General features: G+C 41.2%; 1 protein-coding gene across 10 annotated transcripts in view; it reads right to left on the bottom strand.

Moving 5' to 3' along the window:
* LOC119133937 (RNA-binding protein Musashi homolog 2) overlaps positions 1-26,229 on the bottom strand; it is a 187,196-nt gene that overhangs the window by 126,855 nt on the left and 34,112 nt on the right. For all 10 annotated transcript variants that reach the window (XM_037270257.1, XM_037270260.1, XM_037270261.1 and 7 more), the window contains exon 6: positions 11,177-11,269. In XM_037270257.1, coding sequence (XP_037126152.1) covers positions 11,177-11,269 — 93 coding nt within the window. The remainder of the gene's footprint in view (positions 1-11,176; positions 11,270-26,229) is intronic.

The following is a 26,229-nucleotide window of genomic DNA, read 5'->3' as shown; positions in this document are numbered from 1 at the left end:
ATCGTGATATTGCCCTTTTGGCACAGAAATATACACGTACGACATTTTAGAGCCTTCTAATGTTTGTTGCACTTAACTTCACAGGTTCCACTTTAGCCCTGATTTTTTTTTTTTTTCCTTACTAATGCAAACTTGATATCATGTCATTGAACGCAGTGTTTTGGCAGCTGGAAGACTTGCCGGCAGATGATTAAACACAATGAACCTGTCACTCGAGCATGATACCTCCCGCCTGCCCATGTGAGTGCATCACATACAAATGACACTCGAATTCAATTAAACGTGAAGCCGTTTAAAATGCAAGCTGTGGTCATTTTCCCCCGACAAGCTAGCATCGGCGTTACACCAGTTGTTTTGGGCTGGGGTGTGCTGGATAGATGCAAGAGGGTGTTTGTTAAATGAGAATTTAAATTCATATTCCATTTGCATCATGTTACTTTAGTGGATAATTCATCTTCAAAGGGAATTAAGTGCTCCTTGGTGGCTTTTACAATGTGTGCTGAGCTGGAAGAGAGGATGCTGGGCTGGCAGTGGGGCTCAAAAAACAACTTGAGCAAAGCCTCCAGGTGGCAAGTCTGGAAAAAAGGATAACATCCATGCTTCTGCTCAACTAACCATCAAACCTAATTACCTGTGGATAGGACTTATGGGCCACATGTTGGGTTCAAAGCTTCTCGATCAGGAAGTGACTGGGGTGGGAGTGTATGTGTGTGTACGTGTCGGGTCAATGTGTCCGTGACCAAAAGATTAGACTGCCAGACTTGATGCCACATCTTGGCTCGGTGCCACTGTTTCAATCAAACTGACTTATTTAGATTTTAGATGATTCAAGTGAAGCCGTGAGAAAAGGTTTCTGGATAGATTGCTTGTCAGGCTGTTGCATGCTGGCAGCCATATCAGCTGATGCATTATTCAAATCTGGGGGGGAAGCAAACAGCTTAGAGGACTCATTGCCACCAAGGCTGAATCTTTATAATAGAAATGATCATTTAATCTGAATTAGTGTGCAAAGTGCAAAGGTATCATAACAAGACACTTGACGGTACTATTTCACTACTTCGTTGAGGTCTCACAATCTAGGAGTTGCACTGGCACATTATTGATCGGCCCCAGACTTGAACACAACCCTAGTGTTCTTCAGCACCCACACTAAATCTTGAAGGCACGGCAATAGGAGGATGTAAACATCCAATAAATTGTGTTATAAAGAAAAATCAAAGGGCAAACTACAGCACAAAGTTTCAAAACACTCAATGCGAAAAGACAGGAAAACCCTCGAGGCCCAGCAATATCATCATCATCTCGTGGTTACTGTGTTTTGTTTGACCTACCTTCTCTCTCACTCTCTTTCTCTCTCTCTTCCAACTAAATATGTCTGGATGAAATGAGCCCGTCACTAGCTATGTTAGTCTCCACTGTTACAGCAAATAAAACCTAACAAGCAGTTACTAACAACTGGATTTATTAGCGTGGATTTCTTTAAGACCTTAATGCTTTTGCCAGTCCTGTGGCCATGTAGACATGGACTCATGCACATAACTGTGAGCTGTGCAGTGACTCAGATAAGTGAAACTTTGGAGACATCATTAGCCTTTCACATCAGACTCAAGCACATGGTGCACATTTCCATGCCAGAGCATTTAAGCAGTGATTTCAGTAAAGCCACGGCATGCGTAGGAGGCACTCCAAGTCAGAGCATGAGCTGTAGCCACCTATGGATCTGTTCACACAGCTGTAGGGTGGCTAAAGAGACTGTTCAGCACCCAAATACTTCATCACTAACCGCAAACATGATTGCTGCTGATTGGTGAGCATTTCCATGAAGCCATACACAACAGTTGTGTCAAAGTAAAACCACAAAAACATTTTCTTTTCACACTGGCTTTCCATAGATGACTACTTTTTGCAAGACCCACTAAGTGCTGGTGCCAGATCTTGCAAACTTTTTTTGCTGTTAGCAAAAAGTTCTGTTAGGGCACATTACACTTTGTGCTTTCTGTGTATCTCTAACACAGCTGCAGAGAGAAAGCTGCAGCTATTATTTGTGGTCACTCTGGGATAAATCTATCCACAAGAACAAAACAAATATTACAGCAAATATCCCAGTGCAGGTGTATGTGACTACAGCACTGCGGTTTCAATGAGGAAAAATAAAAGTCCTTTCCTCTAGGTGCTGCTGAGTCACGGGCCGAATAGAAAAAGAAGATGGGTTGTAATAGGGCAAAAAAATATATTTTTATTTTGGCGATCTCTCTCAAACAGCATGGTGCATTTGCAATTTCCGGACGTTTGTGAAATTATCCACATGTTAAATTTTGACGTACACAAATTTGCACAATATGGCACCAAATATGATAGATGTCGTAGGTGAGCCCAGTGAATCTTGAGACTTGTGAAAATTAAGATGGGAAAATAACACAAGATAAAGAATGTAATTATCATTCGGAAGTACCGAAATGAAGTCCCCCAAGTGTCTTTAACTCAGTATTCTCTTGGCTCTCCTTCAATTCATATTCTGCCAAGCTCTCAACCTTCATAATTTGCATTCCATGCCAACCTTGAGAGCACACATGTAGCCTACATACATCAATGGATGTCTTGCAGCCATCTGCAAAATGAGCCTTTTTTTCCAATCCCAATACGTGTTGTCATGGCAGAGGCGGAGGTGCGGATATGGACGCCTCCGCACTAATCTGATGTTAAGACTGCTGCAAATGACTCATGACACTTTACCTGATGACATTTTTCAACCACTCCCCTGTTGAATGGTCTCGGCGGCGCCTTGTAAGCATCGCTCTACCGCCCCCAATAATGAACCCCAATCTGTGTATTAACACCCCCGTTTCTAGTCACAATGCCGCTTCAGCCTCCCGCCGTCACCTGATTGACCCCTTTGAGCAGGTGCCCAATCTTATCCAATCACAGTCAATCTTCTTTAAACATTTCATTCTTTAAGCAGCAGGCTCAAAATTTCGTCATTCAATCACCCCCGATCAGTCACCGATAACACAATCAAGCCAATCCGGGCTTATCCGAAGGGCGCCATTTCAGGAAAGACAGCTGAGAGATGAGACCAGAGACCTACAGAAAGGTGTCAATCATCTTTAATCTGAGGCTCTATTTGCCAGCCGCCTATAGAGCGCGGCCGGCGTCGACTAGCAGAAGGCGCAATAGGCATTTCATAGTGATTGTCAAAAGTCGTTCTGGAATTAAAAGGTCCGGCCCTCCTGGTCAAAATACAGTAGCCGCCCATCGTAAAGACAGCGACAGAGGCTCAATTCTTCAGCAGCCATTTAAAAAGCTGTTGGAAACGTTGCTGGGCCAATGGGCAAATAAAGGTCAAGGAGGGTATAAAATGGTTTGTCTAACTGGCCCTTCCTTTTCCCTCATGTGTCCCCGCAGCAGCACAGCACTAGCATCGCCACATTCATAGGCAATTCATTTATATTGCTCTGCCCTTCTCTCGGCAAGTCTCAGTCACTAACTACAAGTGACTGCAATGAGATTGAAGCCTCTGGCGAAATCGGGACAGAGAGGCACAAGCTCCATCATGGCTGCTCTGATCACTCCTTATAATCACTGGAACCAGACAATATCCCCGAACTGATTAGGTCAGTTGCGACGGCGAGAAAAACAATCACAGGAGGTCGGCCGATGATGGACACCCAAACGGTGGAGTGCTAGTGGTCACTGTGAGCTACCATGGAAATGGCATGCAAATGTGCACCTGCACCAGCCGAGGAAGTGGGATGAAGGACTGTGGCCTTTTGATTAGCTTCCTTTCCCTCTTTTAAAGTGCATCTTTTTCTGCATTAATCATCTGTGTTTTTCCGCCTCAGCGCGTGAACATGTCAGAGGCTCTGCTCATCAAAGTGCTCGTCACTCGAGTCCAGAAAAGTCCACATTCAATGACTAGTTTGTTGTCCATCAGACGGAAAGACCAAAACTGATTATTGCAATCGCAAATAGAGTATTAGTGGCAACTCAGCCATACAGTTGCATTCACTTGGATGTCATTGGATGTTTAGCAAAACTAAACTTATGATTTTCGGTAATTGTTGAAAACTAACTGATGTTCAAATACAAATGGAGGGAACCATAATTGAAAGAATCGAAAAAATAAAATTTCTTGGTGTAATTATAGATGAACATATAGATTGGACAGATCACATTAAATACATTGAAAACCAACTGGCAAAAAATATCTCTATCTTGCATAAGGCGAAATATTTTCTTGACCACAAATCACTGCATATATTATAATAATATCACCATACTTGAGCTACTGCGCAGAGATATGGGGAAACAACTACAAAAGCTCTTTAGGACAAATCATGCATTTACAAAAGAATGCCATTAGAATTATAAATAAATCTGATTACCTTGAACATACTAACATGCTATGTGTTAAATCACAAATTCTTAAATTCAAAGATTTGGTAAACTTTCAAACTGCACAAATTATGCTTAAAGTGAAGCAAAACTGTTTGCCGAAAAGAATTCAAATGCTTTTTCACCTAAAAAACAGTGATGACAAACTCAGGGATAATGACAGCAAATATATTCTGCCCAAACACAAATCAACCAGGAAAAGCTATTGTATTTCCATTGCAGGTGTTAAACTCAACAATAACATGAGTCAAAATCTCAAACAATGCTCAAGTATGGTGATGTTTAAAAATAAATTTAAGGAACTGCCACTTCTGAGCGATGAACTCTTTGAAATTTCATAATTTAATGGCATTTTCTTTAATTTATTATTGTGTGTGTATACATATGTATGTATGTGTGTATGTTTATGTATATATGGGAATCTTCACCATCAAAGCGATACGATACACATCTCGATACACTGCCAACGATTCGATGCATTCACAATTCATGGAACTGCCAATGATGCGATACGATTCTCCCATCTCCTGCGATACGGTGCGATACAGTACGATTTAATTTTAAAACAATGCGATCCAGTGCGATACGATACGATGCAATGCAGAAGAAAAATACACCATGGAATACATAGTTCAAGTTTTGGCACTTGAAGCATTAAAGCTGGCTGTGCTTTTTTATTTTGAAACACAGGAAGTACAACATAGAGAGTGATTAATTGCACGTCTCTCTGGAACTTTAGGGTATAAGTATAACCTTTAACCAAAATTAAGATTTCTCTTAAGTGCATGTTGTAGACTCTACAACTATCTATCTGGCTGACTTGTCGCTTTTGTACAATTCGAAGAAGGCCAGTTTGGACCCGCCCATTCGCGTGAGACCTGAGCCGAGACTTGAGCAGAGACTTGAGTAATAGGAGTGACTGAAACCCAGAGAACCGTTTCTAAAAAGTTATAATTCTAGATATTAATCAATTTTTATCGATGCAAATAATTTAGATACGATGCATCTCGAGTTTTTGTGCGTTTTTACCGATGCAGACGTTTGCAAATCGATGCAACTGCATCTTACAGGTGGTATCGATTTTCCGATGCATATCGGTGAATCTTCCCAACCCTAATATATATATATATATATATATATATGTATGTATGTATGTATGTATGTATGTATGTATGTATGTGAGCAGAGCAGCCATGATGGTATGTGTATGTGTATGTGTATGTGTATGTACACACACACACACACACACACACACACACACAGACACACACACACACACACACAGTAATGCCTCGCTCCATTGCGGTTCGTTTATCGCAGTTTCACTACATCGCGGATTTCTTTTCCCAAATTAAAAAAAACTTTAAAAGTCAAAATAAAACTTCTAAATTGAGGAATTATGGCACAAAACTTGCCCACACGCCAGCAGAAGGCAAGGAGTGCCCACACAATTGCAGTGCGTACATTTGTACCTTTTTATAAAAAAAAATTATCATAAGAGTTCTAAAAACATATTTACAGTGTTGTACCTTGTTATAGAAAAATTGTTATAATAAAAGAGTTCTAAAAACATATTTACAGTACGTACACTTGTACCTTGTTATAAAAAAATTATAATAATAAAAGTTGTTCTAAAAACATATTTACATATTGTGTTAAGAATTCTCCATGTTATTTGTGTTATTCAGCCGTGCTTTGATTTGAGGTAGGGTGATTTGTTTTTAAGGCCGTTTTCAGGCGATACTACTTCCTGTTTTACGTTCGTGTACATATGTCGGTTACAGTGGTACAGGAGTCATTGACGATGTAAGTGGGTCTCCTAACAAGAGAAATGAACGATCACATGTGTCTAACCTTTACGACAATGCAGTATTGCTCCAAATGTTCGTCGCGAATTAGCATCTTTCCACTAACTCGTTAGGCTGCCCAGTACTTTTTGTTAACATGTTACACGCACACACGTATATTTATATTTTCAATATTTATGCAAAATTTTCTGTACGTTATTTATACTATTAATGTATTATTTACACGTTTGAAACAATTATTTAATGTTCTAATAATAAAATATGCACTTAAATGGTTTCATATACATTTATTGACACAAAAAATGTACAGATAAAAACAAAACGTACAGATGAGAGGGTGACCGTACTTGGCGGATTGCATTTATCGCAGGTGGTTTTTTGAACAAATTATCCGTGAAAAACGAGGGATTACTGGATATATATATATATGGTTTTATTTATCTATTTTATTTATTATGCCATTAAGGCTCAAATGTTGTTCTCAATAATTGGGATATGGAACTTATAGCATAACTATACTGCCTGCCACCACATTATTTTGTAGTCACATTTCTGACGGACTAGTGCAATTTTCCAACAAACTAATCCACAAAGGCACAATTTTGAGACAAACTGAACACACAGCATTATGTTCAAGGTACACATGACAGATGACACAATAATATAGTCCAGCCAGTTCTTACTTGACATACATTTGAAAACCACAAATATCCCTACATGCAAGTTAGTACGCTTAGCAGGTATGCAGAGTGAATTCATAAAGCTTTCACAGATGGTCTCGCAGAGTTATTTTGATGCCATTTACAAACTCTAAGACCATGCAAAATGTCAGCTGTGGTATTAAAGTAGCAAAGCCCCAGAACAAATGTCACACACTAACCAATGAATTTGTTTCTGATGCTTCTAATTCATTCTCCCAATCGCTTTATTTTGTGTATGAGAGAAAAACATGTCTATTATCATTTGTCATCATGACTCTAGAAATATATTGCTGTGTATTTACTGTGTTTTCCATCTTACACTCAGGTTGGTGAATTGACATTTATTTAACTTCAATCATCCTATCGGACTCAACGCACTGCTGTGCTTGTCTGACTCAGTGGTGACCTTTGTATCTACCTTTATCCCTCATAAGCCCAGTGGCAGTGAACTGGATAAGCTCCACCCATTTAGCTACACCTCCAGGACCTGGCTCTAGACCGGTGGAGCATGAGAACCAGGATGGCCTCGACATAAAGAAACCATTGTGGGAGCCGAGTGACATGGAAGCAAGTAGCGCTGATGGAAATCAAAGTCTGCTCGAGGGCTGCGCTCCAAAGCCAAGTCACTGAAGTGGAGGCGGACCAATTCGGAGAACAGGACTCGTTTCTGTCGGGCTAAACCAGACCGGTGTGGGATGCACTCAAAGCTGATCAAAATAAGCCAATGAAGACCAAAGCGTTAGTCACCCAATCTCATTATGCCTTTTGCACTGTGGTGAGCTCTGTCGTTGCCAGGGCAAGGTCAGAGCTCAGCTGGTACGCCGCATCCAAATTGACAAGGTGTCTTCACACCAAATTCCAACTTTAATCAACTGCTTGCCTCAGTGGAACCTTTTTGTGACGGGAGAGTGGGTGGGAATGGGGATGTCGAAAGGTGTTGCAGCACCACCATTATGTCATTATTTAGGGAAAGAAAAGCAGCTAGATCACACAGTTGAAGTTGTTAGTTGATTTTCTGGAGCTGCATGTTGTAATATGAATTAGTTGTCAATTGACTTCCATCGTTAAAAAAATTAAAATAAATGGGAAAAAAAAGGGGCACGGAATGACAAGCAGCATATCACCTACATTTCGACAACATTAAAAATCCATGCATGGCTGCACGAATGGGATTTACTCATTTAAGAAATAAATTGCAATTTTGTGCAGTTGACATGGGATTAATTCTCACTCAATGTGCTCTTAAAAATCGCTCTCTGATGGCCAGGCAACCATTCCAGAGTGTCGTCTGCCTTTTGCCTCAAGTCAGCTTGAATAGGTGCCAGCAACTGCTGTGACTCCCAAACAGGCACATAAGCGGCACACAATATGGACGTTGGGTGAATCCAACTGCAAGTTCTTCAATCACAGGTCACGTTCTTAACTACTCAGTTAAAAATAATCACGTGGTTTGAGAAGTAAATAATCTAGTGTAAAAACAAGAAAGATCTTTAGACGGTAGTATTCTATTGCAATACATAAGCTTGGACCAAAGCAAATAACAGTTCAACCAAGGTGATGAATGATTTCACTTTTCAGCAGGACCAGCTTCTGGCTAAGAGTACAAGGAAACCATAAGATTTCCTCAACTGGCTCGCATGGCTAATGTGCAGCCCTGAGAAACAAAATAGGTGGCAGGATGTGCTAACTATTAGCCAGGTAATAAGATCCATCTGAGTATTATAATCAGTCAAACACAAGCACACTTCCACTTGAATGCAATGCAATAATTTCCAATCCACGTTTGCAGCGTCTGATGAAGGCGGAAAAGAAATTGTGCCAAACGCAGGCTGCGTCTTAACGTTGACACCTGAGGGGAGACTAATACTCTGAGACTGATGTGGCGGAGCAATGGAAACTGAACCCCCTCGCCCGCCCGCCCCCCAACCCCACCCCTGGACAGAGTAGAGAGGGACGAAGGTGGCAGAGAGGGGAGGTCAGAGGAGGTGAGATGCGGAGGTTACCCACAGAACCTCTGACCCAGTTGTGGCCACACAAGCTGTTTGCCCTCCACCGCTTCCCAACCCCCCGACACCTCTGCAGACCACATCCTGATAATTGGCTTATGGTGCCACGCGAACACGCGCGCACGCACACACACACACGCATCTTGCTACGTCACAGCAAAAGGACTCACTGTGCTCTCAGTGTAGAGGCTCTCATTCTTGTATGCGTCTGTGATTGACAATTGCGCAATCTAGTGAGACAAATTCAGCCTTTACTATGACAACATAGTTTGGCTTTTGATTTACAATGACTGGGCGGTTGTAATTTTACAACACGTTTCGTTGCTGAGCGATTAGTTCACTGCTCCATGATCCTTAAGACTTTTCTCATTTTGAATTTGTGTCTTTGGCAATTTCAGCACTCCTTTGTTTTTCATCTAAGTTGACCAACAGCGGAAGTGAAGGTGCCGTTTTACCAATGTTTGACATTATTTCAGTTGATTTATATTTTTTATGAATTAATTCAGTCTCCTGCCACTTTCCTGTCTTATTACCAGCCATAAGGTAGCCATTCAAAAAATACAAAATTATCAAAAAACTCAAAATACAATCATAGTATGAATAATTCTTGGACTGTGAATTAATCACCATGACATACATTGTATTTTTCAAAAATAGCATAAATATAAGTTAATTAAGTCGAAATATTGGAACAGAGAGAAAAACAAAACAGAACGTTGCTTTATATTTGCTCTACAGGTACTGCCCCCAATACCTCCTGAGATTTTTAATTTTCCACAGACCTGGACGCACAGACGCACACCTAATCATGCAGCCGTATAAATACGCTTAATCGCTGGAACACTCCCGCAAAGCGAGAGCAGTACTGCAAGACACATGGAGGCATTCACAAGGAGGCTATCCAAGAAAACATGTACAAGAGCTTACTCAATCAGTCTGATTTGTTTGTTTCCTCCTAAGCATTGGAGGATTACTCAAGGAGTGGGAGGGGGGAACTTTGTATAATCAAGTCAATTATGTCATTCAATCAAGTCAAAAATCATTTTGAGCCCTTTTTCGGATCCATTGATTGCAAAGCCGTGCTGGATTTTTGCTCACCGGGTTCTATTGTGGAAATAAACCATCCCGGGCCGCGCGAGGGCCTTCCAAGCCTCCTCAAGAGAAGAGGAGCCAAACAAAGACATTCACCTTGCTCGCTTCCAGCCAGGAAAACAACGAGCTCGCCTTTAGAGGAGGGGTGAGATGCTTGCATACTGGGTCTGAACCAAAAATAACTGTTTCCATTATTTCATAACAGCTCTTTTGTCTCCTTGAGGACACGGCGCATTATGTGCCCATGAAAAATCCATCCTCACGGAAACTGTTTAAACTCAAGGTCAAGTGCTGATGTTACAGAGACTCTATCAGCTGAAGGTGACCTTGACTGATGTGGAATATGACATGAGGGAAATGGATCTCCACTCAGTGTGAGGAAATTATCTGTGAAATGCTGCCACTGTATCAAAGCCTGTTTGTGTGCATGTGTGTGGGTGTGAGCCATGTTGGTGTCCTTGTATTAAAGGGCATGAAAATATGCCTCACTCAGCTGGGGGGGTTACCGGTCTCACAACAGTGTACTGCACCAGACAACAAACACAACGCTAACAAAGAGCGCGCAGCAACAATACTAGCCCACCATTTCATTGCCATTGGAACTTAGAAGTGGAACCTCCAAAAAGCTTGTCAAATTTGGACTTCAAATGAATATTGCACAATTTGGGGCTGTCGTAATGCATCAGTCAGCATATCACGTGGAACTTAAAAGACCTAATTTCAGCCAGTTTCAAAGGATTAACTCTGCATTTGTGCTCTGCCTTTCACTTTGGAATTAGGTGTCTTCTCGCGACATATTTTCCTGAAAGGATAAAAGTAAGAAAAAAGAAGATAACGCAAGAAGGCTAATACCTTTAAGTATATCTTTAGTGAAAAAAAAAGTTTCCGTTAGTGTCCAGTGTTGCGCTGTTTCAGTGCACTCTCAGGCCGAGCTAGTATCGAACCAATGCTATTATTAAGGCTGATAAACTTCTGTTAATAACATTTTGGTTAGGGTTAAGGTGACAGTTTGGACTCTAGCAAAAAAAAATATTGCAAATGAAATTACCTCTAGGAAACAAAACAAAAACAATGTTGCAAATGAAATTATCTTGGTTGACCAAAGCCAACAGATCAACTTTGAATGTTCCACTCAAATATGATTTTGCGACATGAAAATATTGATTAAAAGCCTTACCTTCCCAAACTGTTCAAAATACTGCTTCACATCTTCCACTACTGTATTGGCTGAAAGGCCACCCACGAATATTTTCTTCGTTCTTGTGACCATCTGTGAGAAAAACAAAGACATGATGAGTAAGGTAAAACTTTGAATGCATTGCACAGCATCTTTAATGGCCGCCACGTCTAATAAAAGGACACAGGCATTGTTGAATACATGCACACAATAAAACCACCATTTGAAATTCTGTATTCGTAGCAAGCAAGGTCACAAGGCAGAACGCTTTGACAAGGGGTGGGGGCAGGGAATAAACACAGTTCTGTTATTCTGCCAGACAACATCCACATCTCATCCTCAAAAAGGTTTTGTCCAACAACTTCAGCCTTCATTTAGTAGCAACAAAACAAATTAATGAGTGCTGATGGAATCAGGGTGCATTAAAGCCTCATTTAATTCCAAATAGTGACAATATGAAGGATTGTTACCCACATCATCAACATTGCCTGAGAAAAAGAAATAAAATTGGAGGTGGAGTAAAGGTCCGGCAGGCTACTACAGCAAAAAAAAGTTACACATTTAATACTATCAAGTGTGACAAACTGAAGGTGCCAAGTTCATAAGGAGCACAAAACAAATCCCCCCCAAAAAATCCATATTCTTATTGGAGGGTCTTGGTTATCTCATTTTGCATACTTGGATTGTAAACTGAAGCCAATAGCAATACAGATCACGTTGACAACAGGGTGACAATATTAATTGCTCAGTGCGTGCTCATCACTACATTCGTCAGTATAAAGTTTGGTGTCACTCAACTTTCGGAAAGGGGGCGAAGCTAATCACTATTCTGTCTTTTGCCCCCTTTGTAATACATCAACATGCCAAACGAGGAAGTGGTCGGTGGTGGCAGCTGCATCATCCGCCTTTCCCCTCCTCCTTGCCAACATCATCCCTCAGACCTTGGGGGTTATCAGCCTTGGATGCCACCGCCGGCAACCCTGGCCGGGCCAGACAGCTGCTGATAAGCCCACTGTGCACTGAGGATTTATCATCATCACTCACTTTTATCTTTGCAAATCAAGGTAAAATAAAGAAATAGATAATAAACAAGCCAATGCTCATGTTGCCTTGCCTCGCTACATCAGCTTTTTGTCCCATTTGCCTTTCCAGGCCACCCATCCCCTGGTCATCTTTCCATCTTGTTCCATCAAACCCGTTCCAGCCTGTCAAGTTTTCAGCCTTGTCTCTCTCCTGAGAAGCTGATGGCATTGCTGACTCCCGCCCGATATAACACAATTACTTGTCCTGTTTTTTTGGTTCCCATGGCGACTGAAGACATTATGGCGCATGGTTCTATACTATCAGACTCAATTGGGAGGTTACTTTTTGTTAAGACATCACATTTGTGACAAACTCAAGTCCTAATTGTTTTGGAGCTTTGATGCAAATACATCATCTGATTTATAATCTGATTCATGTCGATGAGTGCATGAGGATGAGGGCCCCAGAGCGTTGTGGCCGTCGATGCTTCTCCTGGGGACAGCTGCGTTACGCTCCTGCCGCTGTGGGGCTCTCTGTAAAATGTTACATCTAAGAAATAACCCACCAAACTCAAATTGGCATACAATGTTCAAATGCATAATGCCAAATAATTCAAAATATTTGCCTTACACACATTGTCCACCGTGCCAACATTAATAATATATTGTCGAGCAACAGTGTACATTTGTTCTTATAATTGGAAATACGGACAAGTGATGACTAGTCAGACAAGTGGAAACAGCAAAAAGCCATGTGACTGAAAAGAATCCCTCTGCGAGATTCATCAGACATGACTAGCTGCAGCCTCTTTTCAGTATTACAAATTAGTGAATAGCCTTTGAAAGGTTTGTACGCGCTCAAAGTGATATGAAGACGTGAATACTTTTCTTTTTTCCTCATCAGGGTGAAGCGATCCTAACCGAGCTGTGATGAACTAAACTGCTATTGTCAAAACTGTGAACCGCCATCTGAAAGCAAGAACATGCACGTAATTGCCCTCTGATGGTTGTGAATGGAAACTGGAAGAAATGGAAACTGCTCCATGTTGCATTTTGTGCCATTTATACGGAGTGTAAATAATGCACAGCATTTTACATCCTTAGAATATTGAGCTGCCGCTTTGACTGTGTTTAATAACAGCGGGGTAGTAGAACTACTGTGGGTGCTGAGGAAGATGAAAAAGATAAGCCCGCAGCTGATATTGCAACACGCTATAATATTACTATTTGTAGAAATTCAGGAGCTCGACCTGTGGCGGCAAACAAAATTCAGAGCCTTCATGATGCACCGACAAAAAGCTATTAGTGTTTCCAACATGGAGAACACAAACCGCAAAGGGAAGCTGTGAATGTTATTAACTCCGCAAGAAGGATGAGGCGAGATGATTACAGTGTGAAACAGAATAAAATGGAAGACAGAAGGATTCAGAGACAAAAAAAAAGGCAACAACATATTTTTGCAAATCTCGGGCAGCAGCAGTATGTTGTCTTTTAAACTCCATTCAGGGCCACGTGGTTGACTGGCAGATGGTGCTAACGACATTTAGCAGTTTTCCTGGCAAAGGTGTAAGATGACACCATTTATGGTGCAAAGAGAGAAATCGCAACATACACTATCTATTTGGATATTCCACATCAATTACCTACCTTTTTTTAACAACGATCAAATATATTACACAACCAAGTTAACTTAAAGACTCGAGATTCAAAGGCTGGATTTATACCGATTTTTTTCCTGTTTACTTGTATTATAAAGTATGACCTGAAAATATTAAAACATTTAGTAATGACAATCATTCAACATTAAATGGGATTTAGTTGGCCTGGATTGATCCAGTGTTCAGGTGGTTAAATACAGCCAACCTTTGGGCCATCGGCAATCGTTTCTCCTCTTTACTGCTCTTTGCACCGCTAATGTAGTCTAATGTATTTTGGTCTTGGCTTTTGATGGTGGTGAGCCACAAAGTCAAAATAGTTTGAAGCAAGATTCCATTTTTGTATCCCTACCAGGTGGTATTTGTATAGTTACAGTTGTCTTAAGAAAACGGGAAGAATCTATGATATCCTTGCAAAGCGCAACATATCCAACGGACTTGCACTTACAAAATAAATTAGCCCTAAATTACATGAGCCTAATAAAAGAACCACTCAAGATTGAGCACTACAGCTTTTTCTCCAACAACATTCGTAATTTGCCTTTAACACTCTGCAAATTAAAGTCTTGCTTTTAGAACAGTTAGTACTTTATTTCCTCCCTTTTGTTTACAATGGCTGCCTTTTAGTCTGCCGGATGAATTGTCCCACCAAAATCTATGACACTTTATGATGTTATGACAAGTATGATCAGGAGGCTAACAAAATCTTGGCGTGAATTAGTAAGACATTGCTGAGATCTTATTGTTCCTTATTAAGTTTTGTTAGCAGATCTTTGGACCAGCCACTGCCCTCATAAACCTGCGTTGTTGAGGTCACCCATCAAGCTATGATTGCAAGGTGTAAGTAAGCCTTTATCACGGCCCTCACCTCTTCCACATACAGGCTCATAAACAGTTGTAAACACGGAGGCCCACACAGGCTAGGGATTTCAATGTCGTTTCTCATCTCTAAAAATAATGGGACAGATAGCGAAAAGCCATCACACTTTGTTGCAGGAGCCACAATTGTTATGGTTCTAGTGCAGGGATATAATTACTTGCGTTCAGATCCCGTCTGTCGCCTCGCTCATAAGCAACCAGAAAGCACCAGAGAGCATCTGTCAATGCAATGCAGCATGATCAAAGCCTGAGACGACGTGCAGGCGCTCACACACATGCAGGCAGAACATGGCCAGGTAAACACTGCCATTGCTCATTTGCATCACTAGAACAGACCCACGAAGGGGGAGAACACAGCCAATAAATGACAAACACCGGCACAATCATGTCGGCTTTGGAGGCCTCTGTGCATGGGAGACAAAACAGAAGCATAGGAAAAGAGGAAGCCCAGCGATTAGGAGCAACGGCGTCTTTGTCGAGCAACAGTTCAAGACGAGGGCCGCCGCCGCCTTTGTCCGGTTCCGGCCCTTCCACTTGTCCCTTTAAAAAAAAAAAAGTGGTCCAATCTCAGCTCTGGTGTGCACAAATAGATTGGTAATTGCTTATTACAATACAATTAGAGCAAAGGAGATGAGGGAAGGAAAGATGCTTAGTGCAAATGTGGAGTGACAAGCCCGAGCAAGCAGACAGGATTACAGCGGCCATTTGCAGAATATGAGTGTGAGACAATGAAAGAGAGAGAGAGCGAGAGAGAGAGAGAGAGAGAGAGAGAGAGAGAGAGAGAGAGAGAGAGAGAGAGAGAGAGAGAGAGAGAGAGAGAGAGAGAGAGAGAGAGAGAGAGAGAGAGAGAGAGAGAGAGAGAGAGAGAGAAAGTATGGGGGAGGGGAGAGGCTGTCAAGCACAGGGCAGAAGCTAATGACAACTCTGGCTTGGACTAGCACAGACATCTTTGAAGCGCCGTTCTGATCAGAGCTGTGATTGCCACTGCTGCAGGGCCACCACTCGGATATTAACCTACAGTAGAAGCCACTCACGGGCCCGTTCCCGCCCGTACCAGCCACCTGTGAGACGCGAGTCACGGACACATGCGTTTGCATATGGCCTCGCTATAACACCCACTGCCAAGCCGAACATGGGGCCAGTTAGACGTGATTAGCTGCACTTCCCTCCTCAGCCCACTGCCGTTATGAAGATTGATAGAAGCGGCTTAGAGCTGATTATATGGCCCTGGAGATGCATGGGCCTATAGCCAAACTGCACAGCGACGCCGCATTCACAATGAACGCAGCATGCCATCGCTAGGCACAGGCCAGATATTAAGCAAACATTACGGCAATACGTGGCAAATGTGAAATGGATGACGCCAGGAGCGCTCTTTGCAAACATTGAAGATTATGCTAATTAGATGCAAGCTTCTGGCCAGTTGTGGGAGGTTTGAGCGAGCATGCTAAGGTCATTTCATGGCATTGAACATATGTATTGTGAACATGGCTGGATATTTCAAATTTACTGCAGGGTTAGGAGACACGGAATGGCTTTACAATATTGAAGAGATCTACTTAACATAGTGGATGCTGAAACTAAGCTCATTTGGACCTGCTAGAAATAGCTAAATAAATGTGTTAGTGGCATGAACATTCATCTGGGTCTGTTTTATTGAATGGACCCTATCAAATTTATGATTTGATTCATGCTGAATCATATTACCTCAACCTAGGAGGGCATGTTTTCATGGCTGTTTGTTTGTAGGATTATGCAAAACCGAATTAAATGATTTATACTAAAACTTTGTGTCGGGGTGTGGGTGTGTGTGTGGGGGGGGGAGGTCAGGCCATATAAAAACTTAACTTAAAAACTTAAAACTTAAAACTATAAAAACATATTTTGATGCAGATGGACAGAAAAGTGCAGATTATTTGTGTATTAATATTTTTCACTCTAAATGATAATGAAAGGAAAGACATTTTGCTATTTTGTTTTTCAATTTTTAGTATAACTTTCGATGATACATGCAGTTCAGAAGGTGGTTAAGCACAACCAGTGCAACAGTATCGGTTTCAAGTAGGAATGAAATGTTCCCATTGAAAGGTGCAAATGGCAAAGTATACCAATTCAATTCTTATTAGTTCTAAATTTGACAAGTGAAAGAGAACACTAAAGCTAATGTCACCACAGTGTTGGAGCATTAGAAACATTACACAATTGACGGAATCTCTCCTGCAGCAGAGACGGCGTTTGAGTGGCAGCCTTTTCAATAAGATAACGCTCTCTTCCATGACGTCTGATATTGATAACAAAAGTTGATTTTTAACACAAGTCCCAGACTTGTGTACTGACAGTAAGCACTAGAGGGGAAAACAAATGGGATTTTAAGTTCCAATTACATTAATGGCTTTTTGACAGGCACTCCAACAATGCACCTTACACATAAACACTCTGCCTCTCTCTGATAAACACACGCACACGCGGGCACGCGCACGCATGAATGCACGAACGCGCGCGCGCACACACACACAAACACACACACAAACACACACACACTTTGTGAACACAATGCAACTAATGATCCTGGATCAGCCATCTTTGCAATTGTGGTTGTGTGACTGACATGGCAACAAAAGGAGGAGAAGCAGATAAAGAGTCTGGAGATAACAGGAGAGGCTAAGGTCACATAAAAGAATACCTTTGTTTTGTTTTTTAAGCCTCTTTTAAAAGTGCACTCTCGAAATGCAAACCCAGCGGGACAGACATGCACTTCGAACAAAATGAACAGTATGAATCTGTTTTGTGTATTATGTATGAGTGTGTCATTCACTTAAATGTAATAGTAGTTGTTGTTTTTTTCAATAAAAAGCATTGCCATAACCTGCTTGTATGATTGTCAAACAGCAATCACCATCTGCCTCCAAATGCACAATGATGCTGCAAGTCATAATTGAGTCTAGATTCAAATTTGACTTAATACCCTTTTTTTCGCCCACTTGACAGCGAACATGTAAACGTCCAGAAGTTACCATAAACCTTCCCTCTAAATGGGGAAGGCATCATTGTTTATAAAAGTAAACGCAGCTGTATGTGGCCAACACGTCCCAACCTTGTAAATCATTTACAAGTAAAACAAACTTCAGTCAAGTGTCACAATGATGGAAGCACAATTTATTGTTCAACAAAGTTAATTATGTGGATCATTGTGTTCCAAAAATAAACGCTTATAAGTGTGCATCATTATGCACAGCAGCCAAGGTCATCAATCATTCAACATCCTGACAAACAGGAATTCAACTTGCCTTCTGATGCATAGAGGGGCCTAATCCTTCAACGGTTCACCAAGACAAGATTGGCAAAGGATAGGCCGCCAAAACGACCTTTGGTGAATCAAGAGAGAGGTTGAGTACCGTGCAGGTAACAAGTGGCCACAAAAGAATGTTAATACGCAGACAGGTCAGAGCGTCACTACCTTTTTTTAAGAGCTCAGTTTAATTCATGTCCAAATTGTGTGTTAAAGCTACCCTGCATGAATCACTGATTGTTTTGCTCTCTGTGATGAAGTTGAAACTACAAAGAGCAGAGGGGAACGTTTTAAGAGTTTCAAATAGGCAACAGAGTTAATTGCAGCACTCGGCTTATACTAAAGCAGCGATGCTTTAGAATGGTTTCATTTGAACGGTATGCTGAATATGTCTTTCTCATTTAGTGACATCGGATCGTTCAGAAAGCACGTAACAAGCCTGATCGGGGTTCACACTATCACAGCACAAAAGTGTTTGGTGTTTAAACACACAGTAACCCTTCTGAGGATAGAAAAAAAAAAAAAGTCATTCATGACATAATTGGGCTTATGCCGTGTATTATACCATTCTTTAATATCCTCTTTTTACGTGTATTTGAAATCTAAAAGGTTGGTGTAGCGGTAACTAATGTTCAGTGTCATCTCTGTGCTTTTACAGGATTGTGTTCTGGCAGCGCCTTTGTGACAAAAGCGGTTTTGTTCGCCTCACTTAATTGATGTAATTAATGCTCATCAAGTTGAGTGTTTGCCGAACAACTTTAAACCTAAGTCTCTAGGCTTCTCTCACGAGGGCAACTGTGAGAGCCTGAAGCGCTTGAGTTTTTTTTTTTTTTTTTGGTCATGCTTCACGGGAACCTAAAAAATGAGTGGAATAATTTGCAGTTCTTCAGCAGGCTCGGAATAACTCGGCAGCGAGGCTCAACTTTGTCTGTCCCCCGAGCTGGACCATTGTCCACTTACACGGACACCCCGCAACCGCCGCCGCTGTATAATACAAAATCATTTCGTAGCAGGTGATGCTTGGTAGAGCAAGCGCAATCATCTTGACTGGATGTCATGTAAAAGTGCCTGTTTACACTGCGGCTGTCTGCGTGTGCCGATGCTTCACCGCGTGTACTGTCCTTGACGTTCCGAGCTCAAGCTGTCAGCAGGTGATTGGAGCAAAGCAGAAGGAGACTAGTGCGCAACATTTCGACTTTGAGGAGTTTCAAGATATTTGGCGCCCTCTTCTCGGGAATTAAATAAACTCCTCATGGCTAGTGGAGGCCGCAGCTGTGGAGTGCACAGCCCCCTGAAATGCCTCTCTCCAAAAACAATCTCCAGCATATCTCCAAATCTTCCATCTCTGCCCCACGGGCGGGCAGTGGATGAGACCAAGAAAATCCTCTCGCTCTCTATTTGTTGTGCAAGTTTCATTTCCTCCCAGGAAGAGGAATGGCTTTGAATATTCACTCATTTGAAAGCAGCATGTAAGACACTCCACAATTTTTCTTTGATGAGCTTTACTCAATCCTTCAAGGATACACCATCCAAATGTGAGATTGCTGGAGAATGACTGCATGATGCATACTTATTGGTTGAAGAGTTAAACGCTGTGTTTTCGTGCGGCTAGAACACAACAAAGAAAAGTGTGACGCCGTTCGGAATATGGATTCCTACACACTATCCACGTGCACCACTTAGAGCAATAAGCCACTGGGACATAATCAGCCCGGCCAGCTACCCCACCCACAGTGTAATTGACTCTTCAGCTAAAGCAGGGTGGTCGGCTTGACCCCAAACCTCGGGCTGTCATTCACTCCTGACCTACTGTGTCTATTCAGTAGTGAGCACAACAGAGTGCCTCACCTGCCTCACGCTGACAGCTCAGCATTTTAAAGAGCAATAAGGGATCAACAAAGGTTCACAGCTTCACCGGCTTTGCCGCTAGTCTGGGCAATACATGTGAGGTAAAAACAATACTGAGTGGATGATGATGGGTTTTTTATGTCCACATGTATTTAGTCGTACCATTTTGGAGAAATTAGGGGAGGGACACCGTTCAGACAGCTAAGCAGTATTTTTGGTCCGGTCGGTACAGTCGATACCTGTGCTAAAGCCCACGCTGATGCACTTTGAAACAATGATGTGCCCTAGCCCAGCATGGACTCACGAGAGCTTAGAAGTAAATCATTTCACAAAGGTGGAACACTTCTTTCATTTCAACTGTACTTTCACACGTGACAGTGTATTTCCACTTTCCGTCTGAAATCAAAGCTTTGAAAATGTTTTTTTTTGTTTTTAACAATTGTTGAACAACTGCCTACCTATTCAAGTATCTGTTGTGTTTAATGCATTACGGATGGCCATGCTACTGTAAGCCATGGGTTGATAAATTAGTGGCTAATCATTCTGAGGATTTCGTGAAATGGATCATCGACAGAAAGAGGATCTCAGAACATGATTCAAGTTATCGTGATACAAATTTTATACTTTTTGAAATGTGTTCAGCTTCACTGAGTTATTAAAATGGTCAAACTAATTTAAAAAATATTCCCGTTAGCGACAACGTGTGCATTATATATTTGCAGGGACCAGACAGAGCGTCTCCTCTGAGTATTTGAGTCATTAAAGCGTTGGCGGCCACAGTGCTCTTTTATCCCTCGATTTAACGTCCACTAATATTAAAACAAATGAGAATGAAGCCTCATTTTTACAGGGTCATAAAAGCTTATCAGAGCTTTAGCGCAGCATTCGTCTGATCTTTTCTTTTTCCCACATTTACTTCTATCAATTCAGTAGAAAAAAAAAAAAAAGTCACCCTTTTGTCCAGCAAATATTTTGACCTTTACAGAATGGCGTTTTAGAGGCTGCACATTTATGCCAACGTATCAACTATTCTTATTTATGAATTTGCTGCTTCTTCACTTTTCCTTTGGCTACGCTCCCTAAAATGGGAAGGAAAACATCATTTACATAAATGCACATGGCAGTTGAACACACGGGAGGCAGGCCGACTAATAAACAGTCCAGTGGGCTTCTGACGGCTCGCTTTGGACAAGATGAAATTCTAGTTTGGATTTGACTCGTGCGCGCAAGCGCACCAACACAAACATCAACGGTTCCGGACATGAGAAAAAGGAGGTGCGGGGAGAGTGTGTCAGATTAGAGTACATTGCACAAATCTTCCACTGACTCTGGGAGATTTGGCCTCAGGCCATGTTCCGGATTTGGGGCAGTTCCATGTGTTACTCAGCACAGTTATAGAGATTATCAATACGACTTCGCAAATTTTGCCTGTTCTTGCTTAAAAAAAACAAATAAAATAACAAAATATTGATGATGATGATAATAATAATAATCATAATAATCCATCCCTTTTCTATACCGCTTGTCCCCACGGGGGTCGCTGGCGTGCTGGAGCCAATAATCATAATAATAATATTAAAAATGATTGGTTGTCAATGTTTTTTAGAAAGAGTACCCCAAGTTTCCCAATTTCCCATCTTCCCCTCTGGGCAATATTTAATTAGAAAAATGTCTTGATGAAATGAATTCCTTTATGCATATGAAATGTGATAATTGCTATGAAATTCATATAAGCTAATTACATTACTAGGGCATTCAAGACAAAAGGTTTCAAACACTTTGGCCTCCTCTGGCTCTAGAATTTATTTTATAATGATGCATTTGAACAAAAATTCTTGTTTAATCATCATTATTATTATTATTATAGTATGCACCAATAAAACTTTCTATCTACTGCAGGGGTCTCAAACTCCAGTCCTCGGGGGCCGCATTCCTACATGTTTTCCAAGTTTCCCTCGTTAAACACACCTGATTCAAATGATCAGTTCATCCTCACGTTTTGCAGGAGCCTGACAATTGAATCAGGTCTGTTTAACGAGGGAAACTTGGAAAACATGTACGAATGCGGCCCCCGAGGACTGGAGTTTGAGACCCCTCATCTACTGTATTTGTATCACGCACACACACAAACTCACACACGCGCACACAGCATGATTTCATGTCTGTGTGCTCCTTTGCCAACCGTCGATAGTGCAGATCTGTAGAAAACAGGCTTAGACACACGGTTCTGCACGAAAACCCTTCTTTTCCATGAGCTGATCCTTCTTTGTTCTGCATAAATGCCAATTACATAATTCTCTCTGGCATGCAAATCAGATTAGACGAGGCCATGGCAGATCACCTATATTGCTCAGTCTCTGGCTGCCTTCAAATCTCCAAGACGAGAATTTTTGTCCTGCTCACATTGATGCATTTTACTAATCTGGTTTTCATTCAAGATGCAACAAAGTACATATTTGTCATCATTTAAAAATCAATAATTGTAATGAATCTTTTCAACAGCACAGGCAAGCCTTGATCTCAGGTGCATGAAAGGCATTTCAGAAAGAGACACTTCATGCACGATGGTATTTAATAAAAATACAGGGAAATATCAAGGGTATTATCAAATGTTAGAGATGTCCAGAAGTATACATGACATACAATATCAAGGGATATTTGTATTCTGGGAGGAGACATTGACATTCAGCTTGTGGGCACGAATGCCCAGAATCATGCTGGGGAAGGGATCGCATGCAAATTAGCAAATCGAAAGAAAGTGACACTTTGCTGCTGGCTGTAGGAAGTCATCAGGAAAAATGGTGCATAGTGCAGTCAGGAAAAGCAGAAAAATTGGCTCTTCTTTGTGAGAGAGAGACTTTGTGTGTGCCCAGGGAACTGAAGTGCAGAACAAACCACAAGTTGCCTGATGGCACAAGACCCTTTGCAGTGTGAACTCTGAAAATACACGGACAGCTGGTGTAGATGACAAGGGGGAGAGAAAATCATCTTTTTTTTTTTTCAGGGGGTGCAATGTATTGCCCCCGAAAGTTTCTTCAAAGTCAGTGGACACTTATTCATATGCATTTATGTACAGCGAGCGTGCATTTGCATTCATCTGTACAGACTAAAGGAGAAGATTTTACATTTTACATCTGGTTACAAATTGTTGTTGATACACTGGGAAAACAAGCAAAATGGGGCTGCAGGCAAAATTCAGAAGTATGCATAGTCGTAGTGCAAAGGCCAGAGAATAGATGAGCATGTTACATTTTGTGTTAATAGATGCATAGCCACATTCCTCCAGGCTATCTTTTGTTAATGTATGAAGCCGCACACAAGACCGCTGACATTAACTTGATAGTTAACTTCAATCTCAGCATATTAAAATGTTAACTTGGAATTCATTATGACGACAAAACATGAATAGCAATTGTTTGAGTCGAAAAATGACTCATTGGATAAATTGGGGGGATGAGGGGTATCGTAAGTGATACACATCAGTCGTTTACTGACTTTTATTGAGTCAAGGTGGATATTAAAAACACCCCCCAAAAAAAAAGGATTCACAAAAAGTGGATACACAGCGTGTACCTTCTGCCATCTAATGGAGGAGCATTTCATTGTTCTACCTGTCACTATATGTCACTGGCGGTACGACGATATTTTTAGAATAAATGAATACATTAGGGCCCTAAGTGTCTTGAGCGCCCAAGCAAAATGAATTACCTAACACAAGTATGACAAAATATAAGCTCTCGCTTCGAGTATATTTATATCCAATGAGTGAGCAGTCCTGTCTTGGTCCTATATAAATGAATAGGCCACAACACAAAGTAAACAACGTTGAACTGCAATCAGATGCTAGAGTGGATATCATCATATTGTGCCGTTGTCCCTCCCTATTCTGTGACTATTCAAAACAAAATGTGGTCAGAAAGCTAGAATGTAACCGAAAAGCAAAAACAGTCCACTTTAATTAAACCTCAAAATCATAGTTCATTGGATAAAGTGACTGGAGGCCCATAATTTGCTGTTTACTTACAATGCTGTGGTAAAATCAATAAATGCAGTAAACGAGTGGAAACATTACATTCTGGCGACAAGACCCTCAGTGGTTTCCCTTCAATGAGGAGAAACTCTGCCAGCAAGTTCAGTCGTAGTCAATTCATTGCTACAGTTTCTGTTTGGGCTTTTGAGCCTTTTGAATAGAAAGAAAGAAAATCACACCCCAACAGCAATTATTTACATCTATTATTATTATTATTTAAAATCAACGGTTTGCTCATTCAGATCCCATGCCTTGCTGTGATGCTACAACATACACACACTATAAACACACCTGTCACCTTCCCAACACAGCGCCGTTAAACTGAGACACCTTGGCTCTATACCTTGGTATCATACAGCTATGGCTGCATGCAGCGTGACACAATTAAGCTAATTATGCATGTAAACTAGCTTTCCCACTGCTGTGTAGGTCTGCTGAGAAGGAGCTAAGCCCATGACATGACAGCATAAAAGAAGCTCATGACAAGACAGTCACAGGAGCACCAAAGCACGTACAAAAATAAGTGTTTTGACTCGCAGCTCAGCCCCGTATTGCTATTTAATTTGAGAAAAAAAACACAACACTGTGGAGGAAATAAGGGCAACAAGGTAAGTGTCGTTTTGTGAAATCTGGACATAAAATTGCATTCATGTGAATTTAGCAAGGTTTATTACATCTGGGTTGTGTACCTACAGTCAGCTTGTGTCAGGCAATCAAATAAAACAAGAGCTCCTTTTATAAACCAACACTGCGGCGGTAACAAGGGAGGGCCAAAATCCACCTGCAACTTTACACCTGGCCCATAACACAAGAATAATACTAATACAAGTAATATAGAAAATATTAGTCATATCATATTAGTAATAGTTAATATTTATAATGGTAATATTTATGAATTAAGAGTTAGGTTTAGCAACAGGTGGACTTTTTTTCTAAAATGTCAAGGCTATAAACTACAACCAGTAAAATTTGTGTGTCATTACTAGAATTGCAAATTGTCTTCACTTTTAATAATATCTTTTTTTTTTTTTTTAATTTGACCAGATTTTAGTGGTCTGATTTGAAAACGAGTTATTTGACAGTTTGTTTTGTAGCTTTTACTGTATATAATATGAGATGCTCATACATTTATTTGGGTTGACAGTCATAATGGCCCTCCGAAAGAAGCTATGACTATACAATGTGGCCCGCGAAAAAAATTAGTTTGACACCCCTGCCCTACCCTACCAGCAAGAAACTTGTTTAAGAAAAAAGAAAAAAAAACTATGAGAAACATCTGAAACACAGTTGTGTAGCAGATGTTTCTCAGAACGCTTCTGCTTCCTCTAACATGATGAGCAGTCGCTCTTCTATTCATATGCTAATCCACAATCAGGCTGCCCAATCCTAAACTATTTCTCACAACATTTTCTTTTTTTCTCCCAAGCAATCAATTTACCTTGGAGAGAGATAAACGTTTAAAGAGTCACATAAGAGACATGCTGAGGAAAAGGATGATATGAAGAAGAAACTACCAAGACAGAAAAGAGGCAGTTGGGGAATAGCTGGATGATTTGGGTATAAACACACGAGTATGCCTAGGAAGGCTTGACCGACCGAAGCTCATTCCCATCTAAGCTGAGTTTCCCTCCACTGCAGGAGGGACTTCCAACACCTACTGCCGCAATATAAATGTTAATAGAGTTCAGGCTAGGAAAACGAGGCATAAACAAACAAATGTCGTATTCCATGCTTTGGGGCAGCAGGAGGGCCCGGCCACTGAGCGCCATAACTGCGCGTGTTCATGCGTGCTCATTTGTGTGTCTGGGTACGCATGTCTAACGGGAATGAGGCCGGGCCAATAAACCAAGGCTTCTCATACAATCGGCTACAGTGGACCTCCAGCGGTGGAGTCTCAGAATCCATTTTCTATATCCCACAAGAAAAAAAAAAAAAAAAGACAAAAAGGAAATGGCTTTGAGGTTCAGCAATACTTGAAAAATGAATCCTGAAACCACAAAAGGCACACCGAGCATCCAAAGGAAAAATTCAAGTGCGCTTGAAAACGGAGAAATAGCGGACAAAAAAAACATACAGCTTGTGTCGGTCGGGTTGCTACAAAGCTATTGGATAGCACTAACTGCTGAGGTTGAACAGTCTTTGTGCATTAGGGGGCGAAAAAAGAGAGCAGGATGAAGGGTGAGTGGGTGGTAAACACGCACATCTTCATTCCAAGCACACAGTCGGTCGCAACTCTCCGTCCGGCCTTGTTCAAAGTGCTGGCAACCTTCAGACCAATTAGACATCACAGGGCAGCACCCAGTTTTCATATCAACGCTTTTCTATGAATT

The sequence above is a fragment of the Syngnathus acus genome, chromosome 14, assembly GCF_901709675.1.
Source record: "Syngnathus acus chromosome 14, fSynAcu1.2, whole genome shotgun sequence".
NCBI lineage: Eukaryota > Metazoa > Chordata > Actinopteri > Syngnathiformes > Syngnathidae > Syngnathus > Syngnathus acus.
The sequence above is the reverse complement of the archived record's forward strand: the minus strand, read 5'-3'. Positions and strand labels throughout refer to the sequence as shown.